Source organism: Trichoplax adhaerens, genomic scaffold (genome assembly GCF_000150275.1).
Source record: "Trichoplax adhaerens TRIADscaffold_12 genomic scaffold, whole genome shotgun sequence".
NCBI classification, from domain to species: domain Eukaryota; kingdom Metazoa; phylum Placozoa; class Uniplacotomia; order Trichoplacea; family Trichoplacidae; genus Trichoplax; species Trichoplax adhaerens.
In genome coordinates, this window is record NW_002060954.1 from 1,063,252 (window position 1) to 1,080,717 (window position 17,466).

Here is a 17,466-nt window from a genome sequence, read left to right on the forward strand (position 1 = left end):
TATTTATATAGAACTACTGTGCTGTGGCTGTACTCTACTGTTTTCGGCATCACGTACGATTGTACGGTACTGTACAATTGTAAAGTGATATACTGTAGTCGTTGACAGCAGTAGGATGTACTAATTACTTATTAACGAAATTACAGCACTCACCGTTCGAGACGTTAAAATATGAAAAGATACTGGTGCTGCAGTACGTACTATACTATTCAGTACCGTAAAACCTTCGACAGGTGTAACTGTACACCGCGATCAGTGAGTGTACAGAGTACTGCACACTATGCATACAGTAGTACAAACACAGAAGAAGAAAAATGCGTAAAAACGCCAAAAGGTCTGCTGAAAAAGCATACTGTACTGTATACAGCATGGTAAACCGTAATAAACTACTGTACTGTAATGCACTTCGGCCGCTATTTATTCACTTTTGTATACTGATAGATACGATAGATCAATACAAAGAATAATAACTTTAGAAAACCAGTTTATAAAATGTTGAGACGGAAATGAAATAAATAAAATGTGACAAGTTGCAGATATTAATTTGTAGTTTGTACAAAGTTTTTACATACTGTACAGTGTACAGTACGACCTTAGTTGGGTTACGGTGTATAGTACTGTATGCGGCATACTGTACACTGTAGGGCGCTACTGGGGTAGTCGCCTCAGTGCGCCTGTGCTGTACAGTACTGTAGTTTGAGATTCAAGTTTGAGTACTGTACAGTACTGTACGTTTGTAGTAATTAATCTTCATGCGCAGAATCTCGGTGAGGAAATCGGAACGCTGCCATGAGTTACTGTAATATCGACTGTACCGAACCTTTAATTCCCTGGAAGACAGTCAACAGAGGCCTAGAAAGCAGAATCTCTTTTAAAGATGGAAAACTGTTGCAATAGATTCGCGGATTTGGCTCTGGATTACAATACACCTAAAATTATTCATATTAAAAGCAAAGTTGTTGGATTTATAAACAGATTCATTCAACTTGCTATTGTTGGTTATATCATCGGGTAAGAAACATTAAACTGTAGGCAATCATTGCTAGTGCTCAAGTTTCGTATTAATTATAATAATTATTATTATAATTAACTTCATCAATTATGATTATTTAAACGATATCAAAATGGATGCTTTACTTGCAACTTGCCGTCGAAAATTAGAATGAATGAAACTGTTACACATTAAGATAATCTTAATGTTAATGTATTATAGTATAGGATTACATAGATATCAATTAAGTATTAGCTTGTACTGTATTTAAATTTTTAAATTCAGTTGTATGAGTAATCGATTACCTGGACAGCTAGGTAAATGCATGATGTCATCGTAGTGTAGCTTTGGCTCATCCCATACATTTTTTCTTTTATCGTTTTATGATTGGCACTTTCACAAAGTTCTTGGTGAATTTTTTGAGACAATGCATAAATTCATTAATTTTTCCTCAGTGCTAGATGCTTGCTGTATAATATATCATAAGACTTTATCGCTTTTACTAATTGTACGATCTTTACGTTAGATATGTTCTAGTTTATAAGAAAGGTTATCAAGAATTTGATACTGCTCAAAATTCTGTAACATCTAAAGTTAAAGGTGTAGCTTTTGTAAACTATACTAAAGATCCCAACATTGGAACAAGGGTATGGGATCCAGCCGACTATATAATTCCTCCTGAGGTACACTTAATCTATTTTAAATTTACTGGAAAGTGAGACTTTACGATAGTTTTATGGACAGTAATTTAATGTAGGAGACCCATGTTCAGCTTTGACCAATTCTACGAGTATTAATACACCTACTACCGTATCAATATATTCAACTCGTATCTATTAAAGGCATACACGCTTATTACTAACCCTAACCAATTTTTTAAAAATTGTTACTGTTTAACATAGGAAAATGGGGCCTTTTTCGTCATGACCAACATGATTATTACTAAGAATCAAACAAATACAGTATGTCCCGAGGTAAGGCTTACTTAATGTGGCAGAATATATTATTTGTACCTTATAATCTCATTATAAATCATACTACATGATGACGAATAACTAGTAATCATACTTGCAGGATATGTCCATTCGCGGAGCAAACTGTACTGATTCTACTGACTGCATACCTGGTAAACATTTATACCTAGGACATGGTAATGCTACAAGATCAACTTCGATACATATTGTTTGCATTGTTACGTTTAAGTAGCCTAACTATACGTGTACGGTGCCCTAGAGTGATAATGGATAAATATAAATCTTAGTGATGTTTACCTATGAGTTTCCTATTTATTCGAGTGACGAGAAATAATGTGAACTGTATCACCATGTTGGATACTCCTATTATACTTTAGGCGTTAACACAGGGGAGTGTGTACCTGTGTCACCGGATTCAGACGAAATGACTTGTGAAATTTATTCTTGGTGTCCGCTCGAATATGATCATCTTCGGTAAATTGAAGCTCTAATGTTTTGTAATTAGTCATTTAATAAATAATCTCCAAAAATTACGTCGGTTCATTTATTGCTTAGGACCAATTACCCCTTCCTGGGAGAAGCGGTAAATTTTACAGTATTAATCAAGAATAGTATTGCCTTTCCAAAATTTAACGTTCGAAGGTCAAATACAGTTGTTCATATATTCTTTTGATATGTTTTATGTGTAGTAACATCAATGTTTTTGCCTATTCAAAGGAGTAACATAGATGCCGTTAAAAATAGCGAAGACTTGAAGCATTGCATGTACGATCCCGTCCACGATGCTCTATGTCCAATTCTTAAACTTGGAACTATAGTTAATAGCGCGGAGCAGGATTTTAATAAAATTGCCTATAAGGTAATAAAATAGAGTATACAGCTGTCAAGTGACCACAATCTCATTGAAGTAGAGTTTTATTGAATAAGACCTTCTTATTCCTGTATATAGATACTCTAGTGTTTAGTTTCAGCTTTAAACTTTGCATCGAGCTTTTGCTCAATATTCATCTGATTGTTCATATTATAGGGAGGAGTTATCGCAATTATATTGAACTGGGACTGTAATCTGGACTTTGATATAAGGAACTGTCAACCTAAGTTAACCTTCAGAAGGTATAAAGTTACGATAGCATGGTTGAGAAGTAAAAAGCTCAAAGTAATAAGAAATATTATAATTGTAACTATAATTAAAAATTTTTATACATCGGTAATTTACTCTAAACTGTTAAAGACTTGATGACCCCCATGCTCCGACGGCTGTTGGATATAACTTTAGGTATCTTGATACTTACTGTAATTTGTATCATAAAATGCTTCTATTTAATTTCGACTTACGTAAAAAGTATGCAAATTAACCGAGTTCCATCTTCATATATTTAGATACCCAATTTATTATGAGGTCAATAACAAGTTACATCGGGATCTTATTAAGGCTTATGGAATTAGATTTGTTTTTATAATTGTTGGTCGGGTAAGTGAGATATATTGGTATTGTACATTGCTTTTTCTGTTAATTTCATTTATTTGCAAAGTAACGTTGGAGTAACGTTAAATCGATAAGTATTATTAGGATTTTACCGCTAAGCCTACTGGTTTGCATATTCTACTACCATCATAAAGTTGATGTAAATTAGTACATGTTTGTAGTAAATTTTCTTCATTCGGTTTGTATAGGCCGGGAGATTCTCTGTTGTTCCACTGCTTCTGAATATTGGTTCCGGGCTTGCCTTGTTGGCCATTGTAAGCTGATTTTTAAATTTTGATTATTGGGTTGTATGTCTAAATACTAATTTACTGTATATTTTACTCGTTTAGGCATCTGTAATATCGGATGTTGTGATCCTATATGTATTGAAAAGACGACAATATTATAGATCTAAAAAATATCAAACGGTGTCTCCATTTGATGATGACAGTCCGTTATTACAAGAGGACGTGGAATAACCTAGTAATCCAATAAATCGTTATTTTTGTGGTCTTTGACAAATAATAATTAGCGATAGCTATATTCTCCTACTACTCTACATCGAGCATTAGTGCGAATGCGATGTTGTATATGTACGGATGTTAATAATTTACTGAATAATATCACCTCTTTTTGAACTTAACATGAGGAGGAAATTCCTCTTGTGGTAGCAGCGTAGCAACTGTATAAAGCCAAACTGCATTATACGCTAGAATTACATAAAGTGTACATAACAGTACTGTAAGGATTAAGTTTACGAGACACTTATGATAGTAGTTTATCATGAGGCATTAGTCGGTATGTTAATCTTGTAGTATGATGATTGAGATTTTACTTCTTAGACGATCTCACAATATTATGCGCTATTAGATATCACGGATGATTAGCATTAGTAAATACGTGCATTATTTTGGGTATATCAAAGGTAAACTCTGTTATTATTCTAAGATATGGGAGGCCATATCAAGTAAGACTGATAGTATAGTAAATAGTGTAAAGTGAATCAAAATTTTACAGCATTTTTGCATTGATACCTATATTATCCGAAATTTAATAACGTAAGTAACCTAACGATATTTGTAGCGAAATTACTTAGGATCTACTACAAGAAAGATTTCTGTAATACTCTATACAGATGCACAAATATCCTATCTTTCATAATGGTCTTAATTGTCGTTAACTTTTGATTAATAAAATTACACGTACAAATATTCGTAGGCTATGTACCTGCTATTAAATTAAATTAAGTATAACACTGTGCGATTAGCTAATTAGTTATAAAATAAATTAGCGAGCACGTTAGAAGCATCACTCTTATTATATCATTAAGCTAGTGTTAAGATTCAATTATGTAGAAAAGATCTTCATGTGTACAATTTGCTTTTCGTATGGCTAATTAAACTGCAAAATTTGTGTCTATACAATATTAATTTAAAAAACTTTATGGATTCTTCTTTATATCACTACTATCTACCAGTCTAAGGGTTCGCGAAAATATATCGTGATATTCCTCCGATATAAGATAAATCATTGATACCAAATATATACTAGTGTATTTGAAAAACTACTCTGAATCAAAAATATCATAATGATTTTTATGCGCTATTAGTGATACCTGGGAGCTATAGTCATTAGAAAATTAGTATTATAGCATTAGGCTACAAATTTGTATTGGCCTCCTTACTATTTACAGGTATGACATAGTGATTAGTGAGAGCATGACGATCGCGAGCTATACGCAACTCCCTCATATTAGTTTATAATAATTACACCTATACTTACGTTTTTTATGTGCGTTGATACTCAGTACTATAGCATACAATATCATTTCATAACCGTATAGTTTATAGGATGTATTTATTAATAGACGAATACTCATTTTTCATACCAATTCGAAACAATGGAAGACTTGTCTAGTATAAAATTCTTCTTGTCAGCTCTTTCAATAGAACATATCTTTTGTTTAAGGGAGAAGTATTTTTTATTCATCATAATATTAAGTATACAGTACTGGATCTGATTGTTAATTTACGCATACAATACTTACGCTATATTGTTATACATATTGCATAGTTAGAATAATTTCGAAAATAGTGCTATAGATCGATCAGTTAGTTGCATTAAGTAGTTATACAGTAAATAATAGATGCTATAGCGAAACACAGATCGAAGTACTTAGATAATAAGGGTAGAGTTCTAGGATTATAACTGCCTTGTCTGACTATTTAAATTTAGAATTACGTTACTTATATTCCTGGCACCTATAAAATTGATCGATTATTCTTTCTACCATTTCCAACTGAGTTTAGATATAATAAAAGTTGCCCGATCCTATGGAATGAAAATGATACACATAATATGAATTTTCTTTCAGGCGACTTCTTATAGAAAAGAAAAATCGGCAGAGGGAAGGATTACGTGCAAAGTTTTTTTGCACTGCCGAACACGATTAATTGTTTAAAATCTTAACCTGGGTATGTCTACTTTGAGTAACAAATATCGATTTAGCAAAGAATTACAAAGTACCTTTATGAAATTGACATGCTTACGTATTTATCACAATTTTTTTCTAACTGTTTTACTTCTAACTCACCTATAAATGTTTGTATATACAGTACTTCTATATTCTAGGCTTCGATAATATTTTTTTTTTGAATGAATAGTTTAAAATCTAAAAGACTTCAATCCGTAAATGTACTAAAAATTGTGTACAATTTGAACTAGATAGTTTGACTTATCTATTTTGTTCGCGATAGTATCGATCGATTTTTCAATGCCGGCCTATAACATTCCTCTAGTAGTAGTGGATCTCTCGGTTCTAAAATAGCAGGTAATACCAGTTATGAAGAATTATTGCGCTAACACTTTAACTTCTGGTACTGTAAGAAGTAATAGTTTAGATATTAAAAACTTATTTCCATAATATACTATTTTAAGTCGCACATTTTATATACTTGGTCAAAACCTAAGTTCTATTCTCCGTATGAAGATTCTTAATATAAATACCAGTCAATTTTAACATTATAACGAGTTGTTATACAATTGAGATATAGTTACAGTAATGAGTAAATTTGGCATAGTTATTAGAAGCGGGACTTATCTAATTGTCATGTATTTTAACTACTTTAGGTAGTACGCTACGATAATTATGCACGAGTTAGCTAATTTTGATAGTATCAAGAATTAATATACAGCTAAATAAGGCTCAGAATAAATGGTCAGAATTTTCCTGATTGCATTTGAAGGACGATACAGCGTATACTTAGAATTAATAAATACGTTGGTTGTTAAGATACATTTTGGCAGTAGCAATCATCTATAAAATGTAATGGAGTAAATAATTTTATCGTTATTACCCGCATCTGTACTGCGGAAACAAAAAAGCGATTAACGATATTGAAACAAAAAGAATACATAGCAAATTGGCATTTACAAGTATAATTCAATTGTCGAATTTCAGGTGAGTTGGCTTTTAATAGCCAAAATGTTAAGTTGTATGTTCACAAAGGCGATGATAAAACTATGGATTCAGTATGGATGACATTAGCTAAAGATAAAGAAGAACTAAAAAAAGAAGGCATATTACATCGTGATAATTTCCTGGTTAGTAAATTTGACTAGAAATTTAATATTCGGGCAGTGCTGATTTTGGAACTCTTTTCATCAAACAATTTATATCACTGTCCTTAGATATGAATAATTTTTGAAATTCTAGTTTTTACTCAGTAGAATATTTACATATTTACATCGTTATGAAATACTGCAATGCCTGGTTACTTATGTTTAATTCATTATAGACTTTCACAAAGTGATATCATTACTCGATAATTATTATGATACAAAATAATAAAGCCGTACTCTTCTAATAGCGAACTTTCTTAATACAGGGTAATATCATTTTAACTAATGTGTTGACCGAAGCAGTAAAAAATGCCGATTTTGTTTTTGAAGCTGCAGTCGATGATACTGATGTTAAGCGATCTATACTAGATAGTAAGTTCGATTTTTGAGTATGTATTGTTTATGAATTTATAATTTACTGATACTTATTGAGAGAGAATTGGCTGATAGTTCTAATCAAGTAAATTAATTGTTAATCGCATATCGATATATTCTCTGTGCCCACAGTCAACCTAATTATTTTATTCGCCTTATTCTTAGGAATATCGCATATGAGTCGACATGACACCATTATTGCCTCTAATACTATTCGATTAGACATTAATGATTTGGCTCAATACGCTGAATACCCTGAAAGAGTGATCGGCCTACGATTCTTATACCCTGTATATTGTATTCCTGAGGTAGAATTAACTACGACTGATTGTACAGCACCGTATGCTGTAGAGAAAGGTATGTCAATCATTTCATTACTCTAAACCAGTATGCATGTAGAGAATATAATCTGAAGGTGGCATCACTATGAGTGTTCATCAAGTACAGTATATGCATAATCAACTTTCAATAAACTTTCTTTCTGCATTAAAGAAATTATATATTCATTGTGTAATATATGCAGTAAATAAGCTATGTAACACATTAACAGGGCTGATTGTATAGATATTGATTTAAATACAATAGATATAATATTTAAATCTATCGATCAAGTTCTTATGGGTTTTCCTATCTTTTTAATGTTATATTGTATTATAGTCAAAACGCTGTTAACAGAAATAGGAAAAACCCTACTTCCCAGATCTGGATCGCCGCTAGTCCTTAGTCCCCTTCAGATAGAAGCCAGGGTAATTGCTAAGCGTAACCGTATTGAAGAAACTAGAAGAAGAGCATTAACCACAGGAGAAACGTCTGACGTTAAAGGTAGCTACTCAATGATTATCGTAATCTAATAATTATTATGTTTGAAAGCGCTCTTAGCGATATCTGGTCACGAAATCCTGTTCGAGCTCAAATATAACCACTGCATTAATATTGTTAAGAGTCTTTAATTATGAGATTATATAAAGATTTTGGACGCTTGTTACAAAGTAATAGGAACATTCTAATAAAGATATTTTTACTTTCATATGAAGTCTTCTTTTACAGACATAGTCGCACTGTACACATGCTATAGTTTGCTTAGGTTTGTCGTCAGTAATGCCTGGCTTTTTTAGCCCTTTTGGATGATATACCTTGTTACACAGGCGCCTATTTCATTTTCATTAATAAGACATAAAGGATTATTTAATACTTATTCTATAGTCTATACCCATACTTTGATCACTCAATAGGTGTTTTATATTTTAGTACTGTACAATTATATATCACACTTAAGGTTTGCGCGATAGTTCTAGGTGTATGAAAATGTTTACTATTATCCCAATCACATGAATATTTTTTAAATATTATCTCAAATTCGTTTTTATTTTAGAGAAAGAGTGTGCAATTTGTATGGATAAACCAAGAAATTGTGTCTTTAGGCCGTGTAATCACATGTGTAGTTGTATAGATTGTGCAAAGATCGTCAAGAAAAGAAGTGATGGATGTCCGATTTGTCGTAAAAGAATAACCGAGGTCTTAAGAGTATTTCAATCTTAAAAATTAGTTCATTTTTATTCACTTATTTCTGGCATAATAGTCTAGGTTTTACCTTTGGGTACTCTTTATTTTGCTATCGTTGAAGTGTAATGTAATATGACTGTAAGCTTGCAGTCTAACGTATAGATTCACCAATTGTATCTGAGTAAAGTTTTTACCAGGTCCATTCGTGTATATATATATTTAAAGGTAATGCAGTGAAAGTTAAAATAATAGAAAGTCAGCTAAACATTACCATACATAAATCTTTTCATCATCATCTACGCAGCATAATACGGTATAAAATGCCGAGATGAGGCAAATTTAGAAAAAAATTGTCGTAGAAATTTTACTGATCTAACTTAACTTGCTAAACGTAAAGGTGCTTCCTTTTGCTAATAACTAAAATCATATTATTACCATTATTAAGCGGTCTATATGTTCATTTTATGTGAATTCTTATCACTATATGCTCGCATGGCATAACACTTCCAATAAATCTTTATAAATCTTATAGATCAAAGCGAAATGCTATTAAATTTCTGATTAAGAATTAGTCGTATATTAAATACAAGATACAATTTACGAGTATACTATAATAACATATGTAAAATATGATGTATTAAAAAACAAAGTAGCATTATATTGTTTAGGGAAATTGAATATATAGAGGGTTAGAATAAGCTAAACAATTATCTGCAATGTTGATGAAAGTAAATTCAGCTCACGAACAGAATAAATATTATTTATCAAATGTATGATTATATTCATAAATTTAATTTTATATATCGTATGTTTTAGTCTTATATGTATATATCCATATGATCGAGCGTACGACTAGTGAAGGTTAATCATAATTTTAACAACACACGAACTTTTTGTACCACAAACAGCATGACCGCATTAGCTGGAATAGAACGCATCAGGCAAGGCGTAAAACCTGGTTTCGTGATTTTTAAAAAATTGACGAGTAAGATATTGATGGAACCTTTATGATGTAATTATTAGTTATCCAACATATAATTAATTATTACGTACCTCTATAAAATCTCTTCCAACCTTCTTCTTGGTATAAAGTTCGTATACATTGTAAAATGCTTGGATATTTCCTCTTTGTAACTTCTGAAGCATCAGCTTGCATTGCTGATTTAATTACATCAGTAGGGTAAGTCACAAACCAGTATAAAAACCCAGCTATTCCACCAGAAAGGAGTAGATCTGAGGCTGATAAGTCGGCCGTAGTGCCCCCTACATTAATATTGATTTGATTTTAAAATTGATTTATGAGAAATTCGCCCTATTCATGTACGTATATTTAGTACTAATGACCATAGAAGATCGCTTAGCGTCTATTATGTCATTACTTCGTTAAACTAAAACAAATTACACAATGGTTTCTGTGTATGAATTCCGATATAACCTTTTGGAGTCATATACGTCATCAATGCTTCAAAAGAACCAAAGTAAAAGGCATTGGATGGTATATTTCGTAGGCAGACAGCAGGTAATGCTTGATAGATTCCTCTAATTCCATATTTTTGAGATATAACACTAGCACAGTGGAATACATTACGATAACTGGCAGGTTGACCTTGTTTTACTTTCATAATTTCAGTTTGCATTTTAGACTTAAACTTTTTCAAAAATTATGCAAAGGAATTTGTATTAATTATTGAAACAAAGTATAGTTGCTGTGTTTTATTGCTATAGTTTAAAATTGGTATCTATCAGTATCTTACCAAATCGATTGGTCCTTCTATAAATGAAACAATGAAGCCAGTATACATCCCACATCGGAAATATTCGCTGCCATTAAGTCTAGTATGGTTATCCTTATTTCGTTTAAAGAATTCTTGTGACTAGCGTAGTAAGAAAGCAAATTGAAAGTCAATTCTATTCGGTAAGAATAAGAGAAGTGAATAGACTGCATTAGCAATAGTGATTAATTACTATTTGATCTTGCTCAAAATGAGCTATTAGATTTACTGTTTACAGAGATAATTAATTCAGAATCCTACTGTGCTACTCATGCAAGCAAGAACACCGTACAAAGTTGGGTGTTCTTCATATCGATTTCAAACCTGAAAATATGTTGTAAATAAAGTTGCACGAAAAAACATTTGCCCGACAAGAGGGGAACCTAAATACGTAGAAATCGTACACATATAATAATAATTTATTCTTCTGGTAGACTAATCAACTAGTATTGAATTAGATTCTAACCAGTATGGATAATGTATCATTATGTATAATTATGTAAATGATATCATGTGCTCTGTGATCTCTTACCAACTCCTTTGTATAAACCGGCTATGCCTTCCCATCGCAATGTCTTTATGAAACAGTCACGCAATCCAACGTAAACTGGATTCGCTACACTTTGAGTCTGCAGTCGTACTTTCAACGTATCGAACGGATGACCAATCAAGCATACTGCTATTCCCCCCAAAGTTCCTGAGATAGCGTTTTTAACAATTTTATAAGCATTAGACGGTGTCTGAACTTTAGCAATGTCTAGGTCAGGCATCTCCAAATCGATCCAGGCAAGCTTTCCACTGAGCTGTTGTTAGAAGTGTGCTGTACTCTGTACCATATTGCATATAACGAAGATAGTATAATATCTGAGACGAGAATAATATAGAGAAAAAGGCAATTATCGCCTATTAGGCTATTTTTTATTTATAAATAGGCGCTCACAGTTAGTTTATCATTGCATACTAAATTTTACAGATACTGTAGTAGTAATTAATTAATTTAATTTAGATCAGACTTGAGATCTGGAAAAGTACCGTAGTACCGTACTACCGTACTAATTGAGGCAATTTGTACTGTACTGTACAGTATTGTACTGTATTCGGTATACTGTACAGTGTACAGTACAGTACACATCACTCATTCACTCTCTCACTCTTATTCTGCTGATACTTGCGTCATTTAATTTTAGCTTTAAAATAATTCATTTTTAGGATTTTAAAAACGTTATTTTATATTCGATGAGCTTTACAAACGATTAATAATATTGTTATTTTACACAGTACTGCTTTCTATCCAACTATCTTTATATTATATATTAAAGTCTCTTCACCTACCTATCCGACTCTCGTTACTTTCTCGAACCTTAATGTACCATCATTCTGTACACGGTGTACAGCATAAAATGAAGTTGCCTCGGGACTTTAATAGGTCGCTACATACAGTAAATCTGTCCAGTCTAGGGTATCTAGCACTGAAATTCGACAACAAAGCACTTAGTCGCCAATTTTATTGCATTACTCTTATACAGTACTGAGTCATGCTAATCCATAAACTACGATAACTCTAAAGAATTCGGATATCGTGCATCTAGTAATCCAACGTATGTGGTATATGGATGTGCAATTGTGCATGTGTGTATGACATGTACGGTCTAAGCAAGCGGGTTGTTGGCTAGTATTACTAATATACTAACTTTTAGAGATCAGTAGTTAATTATGCAGCAATTAATTTCCATATTTATGAGATCAATCAATTTTCACAACATGCATGTGATAAAGTATTGAATCAAATTCCTTCTCTACTTCTATATACAGTACAAATAAGAGTAATAGTATCTTCTCGATTGTATTTTATTATTTTTACTTTAAGTATTCTTCAGGTTAATTAAAGAGTTTCTATACTGCAACGAATTTTCCACCTAAGTTTATTTTATTTTATTCCAGAAACACTTAGTGCTGTTCTAAGGATTAAATATTGCCAAATTGAAAGTTGAAAGAATAAGTATATCACTCTTTTTGTACGATATTATGACACATTTCATTTACCGATTAAATTCTTTAACAAAGAACATATATATCAAACATTAGTACAAATTTCATCTATTGAATTATAGAGAATATCCAATTTATCGATAAAATTGAAATAACTATACGGTCTTCTCATTGTATCGTATTTTATAGCAACACATACAGCTCATGTAAATTCTGTTTGATCTAGCGAACGGGAGTTATAAATAGCTAGAAAGTTAACGACAATCAATATTCAAGATAAGGCTACAGCAGCTATGATGGGTCAGATGTAGATTCTCGAAAATATAGCTACATTAATTAAAGAAATTCTGCTATTAAATCTTAGAAAATGTGTTTCGAACGGATATTGGTATACGACTGACGTAGCGATCATGATTTTGCATCGTAGCAAGCACTCCAAATTCATTAATATGTTCAACAGTCTTATGATACTGCATATGATTGCCAAAAACATCTGTAAGTTTCCCTCCGATAGTCTCCACAAGAGCTTCGCATGCACAAGTATCCCATTTTTTCGTTCCTTTGCTTGCATAGAGATATACATCAGCAGCACCTGTATATAGTTAGTAATTATTAAGCAAGTGATTCAAAGCAGAAGTTAATTAAGTTACAATCTTGAGATGTCCTACACTTGAATGTACATAGATAGAATGAAAAAATTTGAAACTGAACTTAACATAGATATCTGACTTGCATTTCTTATGCCTTGTTCTTAATAGAATTGTGCTGTGTTTACGCTCAAACGGATTGTTTTGCTTACATCAAAGAGACATATCAATATATCGAAGTATAATTACCTTCTAGTAGTAGAACGGTCTTGTACCCAGCACCCCCAACATGAAGAACTTTATCCGGTTTCATTGCGTTAATAGAGTCAGTGATAACTTGACTAATCCGTGATTTAGTTGAAATAACTATACACCTATCATTTGGCGGTGTCGTGTAAGTAAAGCCGTAGGTTCCAATGCCTACAATACCATATAGTGTGCGCCCAAGCCGACTCTCACTGTTCTTATAATAAGGTTGATGAATGATACCAGCAATAGGTTTACCCTCAAATGCAAATCCAATTAGGACAGTTACATGGTCCGTGAAGCCTAGTCAATGCAATAGAATAATTAATTAATATGGCGTACTCTACGAGCAAGTTCGATTTACAGTGTAAAAGGGCAAATTAGTTTGAATAGAAATGCAGAAATTTATCTTAAATTTTACATGTACAGGTAGATGAAGGAGTAATCTATTAACTTTTGCAAGTATAACATATTAAATATCGTCCTAATTTGAAGTAATTCCATAAAAAAGTATAATCATCATTTTACAGTATTTTTAGACTAGAATAGCGTATCAGAGTCCTAGTAAGCTTATTCTTTAACAAATAGTAATGCCTATCATCAGGATCCAACATTGAAAAGAAACTGACATAAATACAATTTGCGAAAACCTTGTGCAAATTCTCTAGTTCCGTCTAATGGATCAACCCAAACGACGACATCTTCTTCTTTTATACTGTGTATCTTTTCATGACATTTTAGTTTAAGAACATCTTCACTTGAATCAGAAGAAAATAATTCTGGCGAAATATCATTTGGATCCAGATCCTAAGTAAGTTCAGCAAGAATATTTAAAATACTAATATCGTTATACATATTGAACTTATTCCAGCTAACTCGTTCAAATTTTATATAATAGCGGAGTGATTTCATTTAAATTAAGTCGTTAACAGTATTGATAACATTAAAAATAGCCCTCATCGCCATAATTTGTAATTGAGATACGCATATGAAAATTGTGTATGAAGGCGATCAAGTTATTATAAATTCATTCAGTATATGCTAATAAAGGGTTCTACGTATTAATAATTCTATGCATTCTCAGATGTTCTTCTCATCCTACGGCATGAACATGGTAAAACTTTTAATCAAGTAGCTCTGTTTTCATATCTTATTCTTAAAAATATCGTACAAAATATTTTATAGTCTGGAATTGCAGCAATAAATTAAATATTCACTATTAGTTGTATACTCTCTATAATAACGTGTACGTACGCGTATAATACAGCCTTGTCTTTAACTAATTTCACAGTACAATATTAGGGAATCAATCTATAAATGTTTTAAGTGACGTAAATCTTTTTACGGTAACTTATTACACTACAGTCTATTCTTAGTTTGTCATAATATTAGGAACAATAATAAGATTAGCAATTGTTAATAAACACTATTCGTGAAGTTTCATTACTTCTTCTCCAATGATGGTTGCCTTTGGATATTGCCTTATTAACGAACCGATAATATGCTGCTGAGCAACACGGTCAGCTTCAGTTTGCGGATCATTAATTCCCTATGTTAGATCAAAGATCAAGTTCAACGATTAGCTGAGTAAGTTACCGTTGTGTAGGCTTGATTCTAGATACTGGTAACCGTAAAATATGACTGATTTCCTATATAGATTAGTGCTTCAATTTCGTACAAGTATACTTTCTGATAGGCGTAAGTAATTTAAGTGGCAATTATGACTGATTATTACAGCATAATACAGTATTTAGGACTAGTAATAGCTGATCCTGGTTACAATACAGTACTTATACCATAATCAATTTTATACACCTTGTTTATAAAGCAATTGAATCACTACGTTAATTGACATTAGCGTTGCAACAATAATATCGATGATAGCATTATCGGTCGTGTTCACTTTCATGGAATATTCAAGTACTGACTGTGAGTACGAAGGCATAATAAATATCGTCAGTGTACGATATAGTATATTACACATATAATAATTAATCAAAGAAGATCAGCTTATATTGTCTACGACGAAAATTCCACATAAGTACAATTGTTACAAAAGGAAATTTATATCGAAGAGAACGAAAGCAATGACTAGGAAATTGGACCCTACGGATCGCTACTGTCAGGTTTGTCCTCCCCGACATCTAGCTACGGGACGATTCTAAAATGCTGACGATCTCTCCATCGCTAGGAAGTAACAGTAAAATGCTGATTATTTCTTTTTGGCGCTAGTAGTATCTTTGCAGAAAAAAGATCTACATGAAGATCATTATTAACAGTAAGTTATCCAATGTCAACTCTTGCTACTACTGTACCACCCTGGACGTTTGCTTGTAGGGTACTACAGTATTGTACAGTATAGCAGACGTAGAACATAAACCAAACCTTTCTCAGGTCTACAACACAGTATATAGTACAATAAAGTGATATTAAACCTTTCTTAGGATTAATATATACTGTATTTAAAAGCGGATATCATTGAAATGTACTATGTCGGTAATTAATTATAAAGTGTTGGAGTAACCACAGTATTCGTGCTTGATTACCTCATCCTACGCTAGAATTAATATTCTAATCGTAGACTAGTACTTCTGCTACCGGCGATTGCAGACGATATCCACTAAGTAGCGTGGTATGACTAGTGCTGGAAATATACACTTACAGTACTGTATATGAAAAATACCTTATCTATAACTTCAAGATGTCCAGTTTTCATAATTCTACGAATATGTTGGCCAGCCGAAGCAGCCAGTGATACGGACGAAGCCACCATTCGAAGCAAGATTGGAGCTACAGCCATCTTTTCTTTCTGGATTGGTGATTTGTGACGCAATGTTTAGTAGTGGTGATCAGTGCCTTGCAAAATAATATATACCAGTATAGTCATGTAAATTCCTCCTACTTCCCTATTTGCCTGAACGTCGATTATTGATGCAATTTTTTATAGTCATCGTCATACTGTATACAATACCGTACAGTACAGTTACAGTAGTCCCTTAGTGGATTGTACCAATGCTTTAATAAAGCAAAGGGCCAGTGATTTGAATTGAATGTAAACCTAGCCTATTTCAATTTCTGACCTAATTAAAAGGATGGAAGTAATTTAAGCGTTTTGTATCTACACCGCCATATTTCGCCTCCAATTACGTGCTATAGTGGCAATACAGTAAATCACAACTATTTAAACAAATTGATTTATATATATTAGACTGATCGATTGCTCTGCTGTTGTTTCTGCCATTGGTGTACAGTAGTTTACCACCTTTGTTTAATTGAGCCATAGCCATATGGTTCTTTTTCGACTGCTTTGATTTGAGCTCTATATTCATCATGCACGATTCCTAGATTTCTTCTTTGCCCGTAGCAAGTAGTAGAAATACCCGTTTGAAATGAACAGACACTGCTGTATACGGGTATCCAACAAGTCTACTTGTCGCGAATAATCATTAAAAATATGTGTATCGTTAGACTAACACACGAAGTCCGAACCGTAGCGTAATGTCATGTCTGATAATTTAATCATACTGTAATTATAACAGGTAGGTTCTAAGTTATAATAATCTTAGATTACAAATTATCAACATGTTATGCTATCAAAATGCTTGTCTGTGTAGTGTCTAGCAATTGAGTAAACTTTAATATCTGTATAGTACGACGCTGCTAAGTTACAAAACGATCCGTTACCATTAGAGCGAGAATCTTGTAAAAAGGAAAGTCTTAAGACCTCTTCGGCTTTGCTTCACACGATCATTCAATGACTCTGCTAATGTATGTACAGCACAGCCTTCAATAAAGTCTATAAACTAGTAGCAAAGTGCGAGCTGCATTTTATGAAAAGTATCACTACTCAACCTCAAGATCCACCACACTACTAATATACTGTCGATACGTCATCACCATCTGTGCAGACAGCGATTTAACTTCTCAACATTGCAGTATAATC

General features: G+C 32.6%; 4 protein-coding genes across 4 annotated transcripts; 2 read left to right on the top strand and 2 right to left on the bottom strand.

The window, feature by feature from the left end:
- Window positions 1-877: 877 nt before the first annotated feature.
- Window positions 878-3,909, top strand: TRIADDRAFT_59819 (uncharacterized protein; the record flags this gene model as incomplete). Its single annotated transcript, XM_002115738.1, has 10 exons — window positions 878-1,011; window positions 1,518-1,674; window positions 1,894-1,965; window positions 2,066-2,141; window positions 2,343-2,439; window positions 2,521-2,607; window positions 2,683-2,824; window positions 3,365-3,436; window positions 3,640-3,705; window positions 3,781-3,909. 10 exons carry the CDS (start codon window positions 878-880, stop codon window positions 3,907-3,909), a joined length of 1,032 nt encoding a protein of 343 aa, XP_002115774.1.
- Window positions 3,910-6,952: 3,043 nt separating this feature from the next.
- On the top strand, window positions 6,953-8,965 carry TRIADDRAFT_59820 (uncharacterized protein; the record flags this gene model as incomplete). Its single annotated transcript, XM_002115739.1, has 5 exons — window positions 6,953-7,033; window positions 7,318-7,423; window positions 7,592-7,783; window positions 8,084-8,248; window positions 8,799-8,965. 5 exons carry the CDS (start codon window positions 6,953-6,955, stop codon window positions 8,963-8,965), a joined length of 711 nt encoding a protein of 236 aa, XP_002115775.1.
- Window positions 8,966-9,795: 830 nt separating this feature from the next.
- TRIADDRAFT_59821 (uncharacterized protein) lies at window positions 9,796-11,471 on the bottom strand (the record flags this gene model as incomplete). The annotated part of the gene is made up of 6 exons (XM_002115880.1): window positions 9,796-9,884; window positions 9,983-10,192; window positions 10,365-10,578; window positions 10,684-10,803; window positions 11,026-11,084; window positions 11,234-11,471. 6 exons carry the CDS (start codon window positions 11,469-11,471, stop codon window positions 9,796-9,798), a joined length of 930 nt encoding a protein of 309 aa, XP_002115916.1.
- A 1,572-nt stretch (window positions 11,472-13,043) lies between these two features.
- TRIADDRAFT_59822 (uncharacterized protein) lies at window positions 13,044-16,323 on the bottom strand (the record flags this gene model as incomplete). The annotated part of the gene is made up of 5 exons (XM_002115881.1): window positions 13,044-13,282; window positions 13,527-13,826; window positions 14,174-14,330; window positions 14,971-15,072; window positions 16,207-16,323. The coding sequence occupies 5 exons, from the start codon at window positions 16,321-16,323 to the stop codon at window positions 13,044-13,046; spliced, it is 915 nt and encodes a 304-aa protein (XP_002115917.1).
- Between the last annotated feature and the right edge of the window lie 1,143 nt (window positions 16,324-17,466).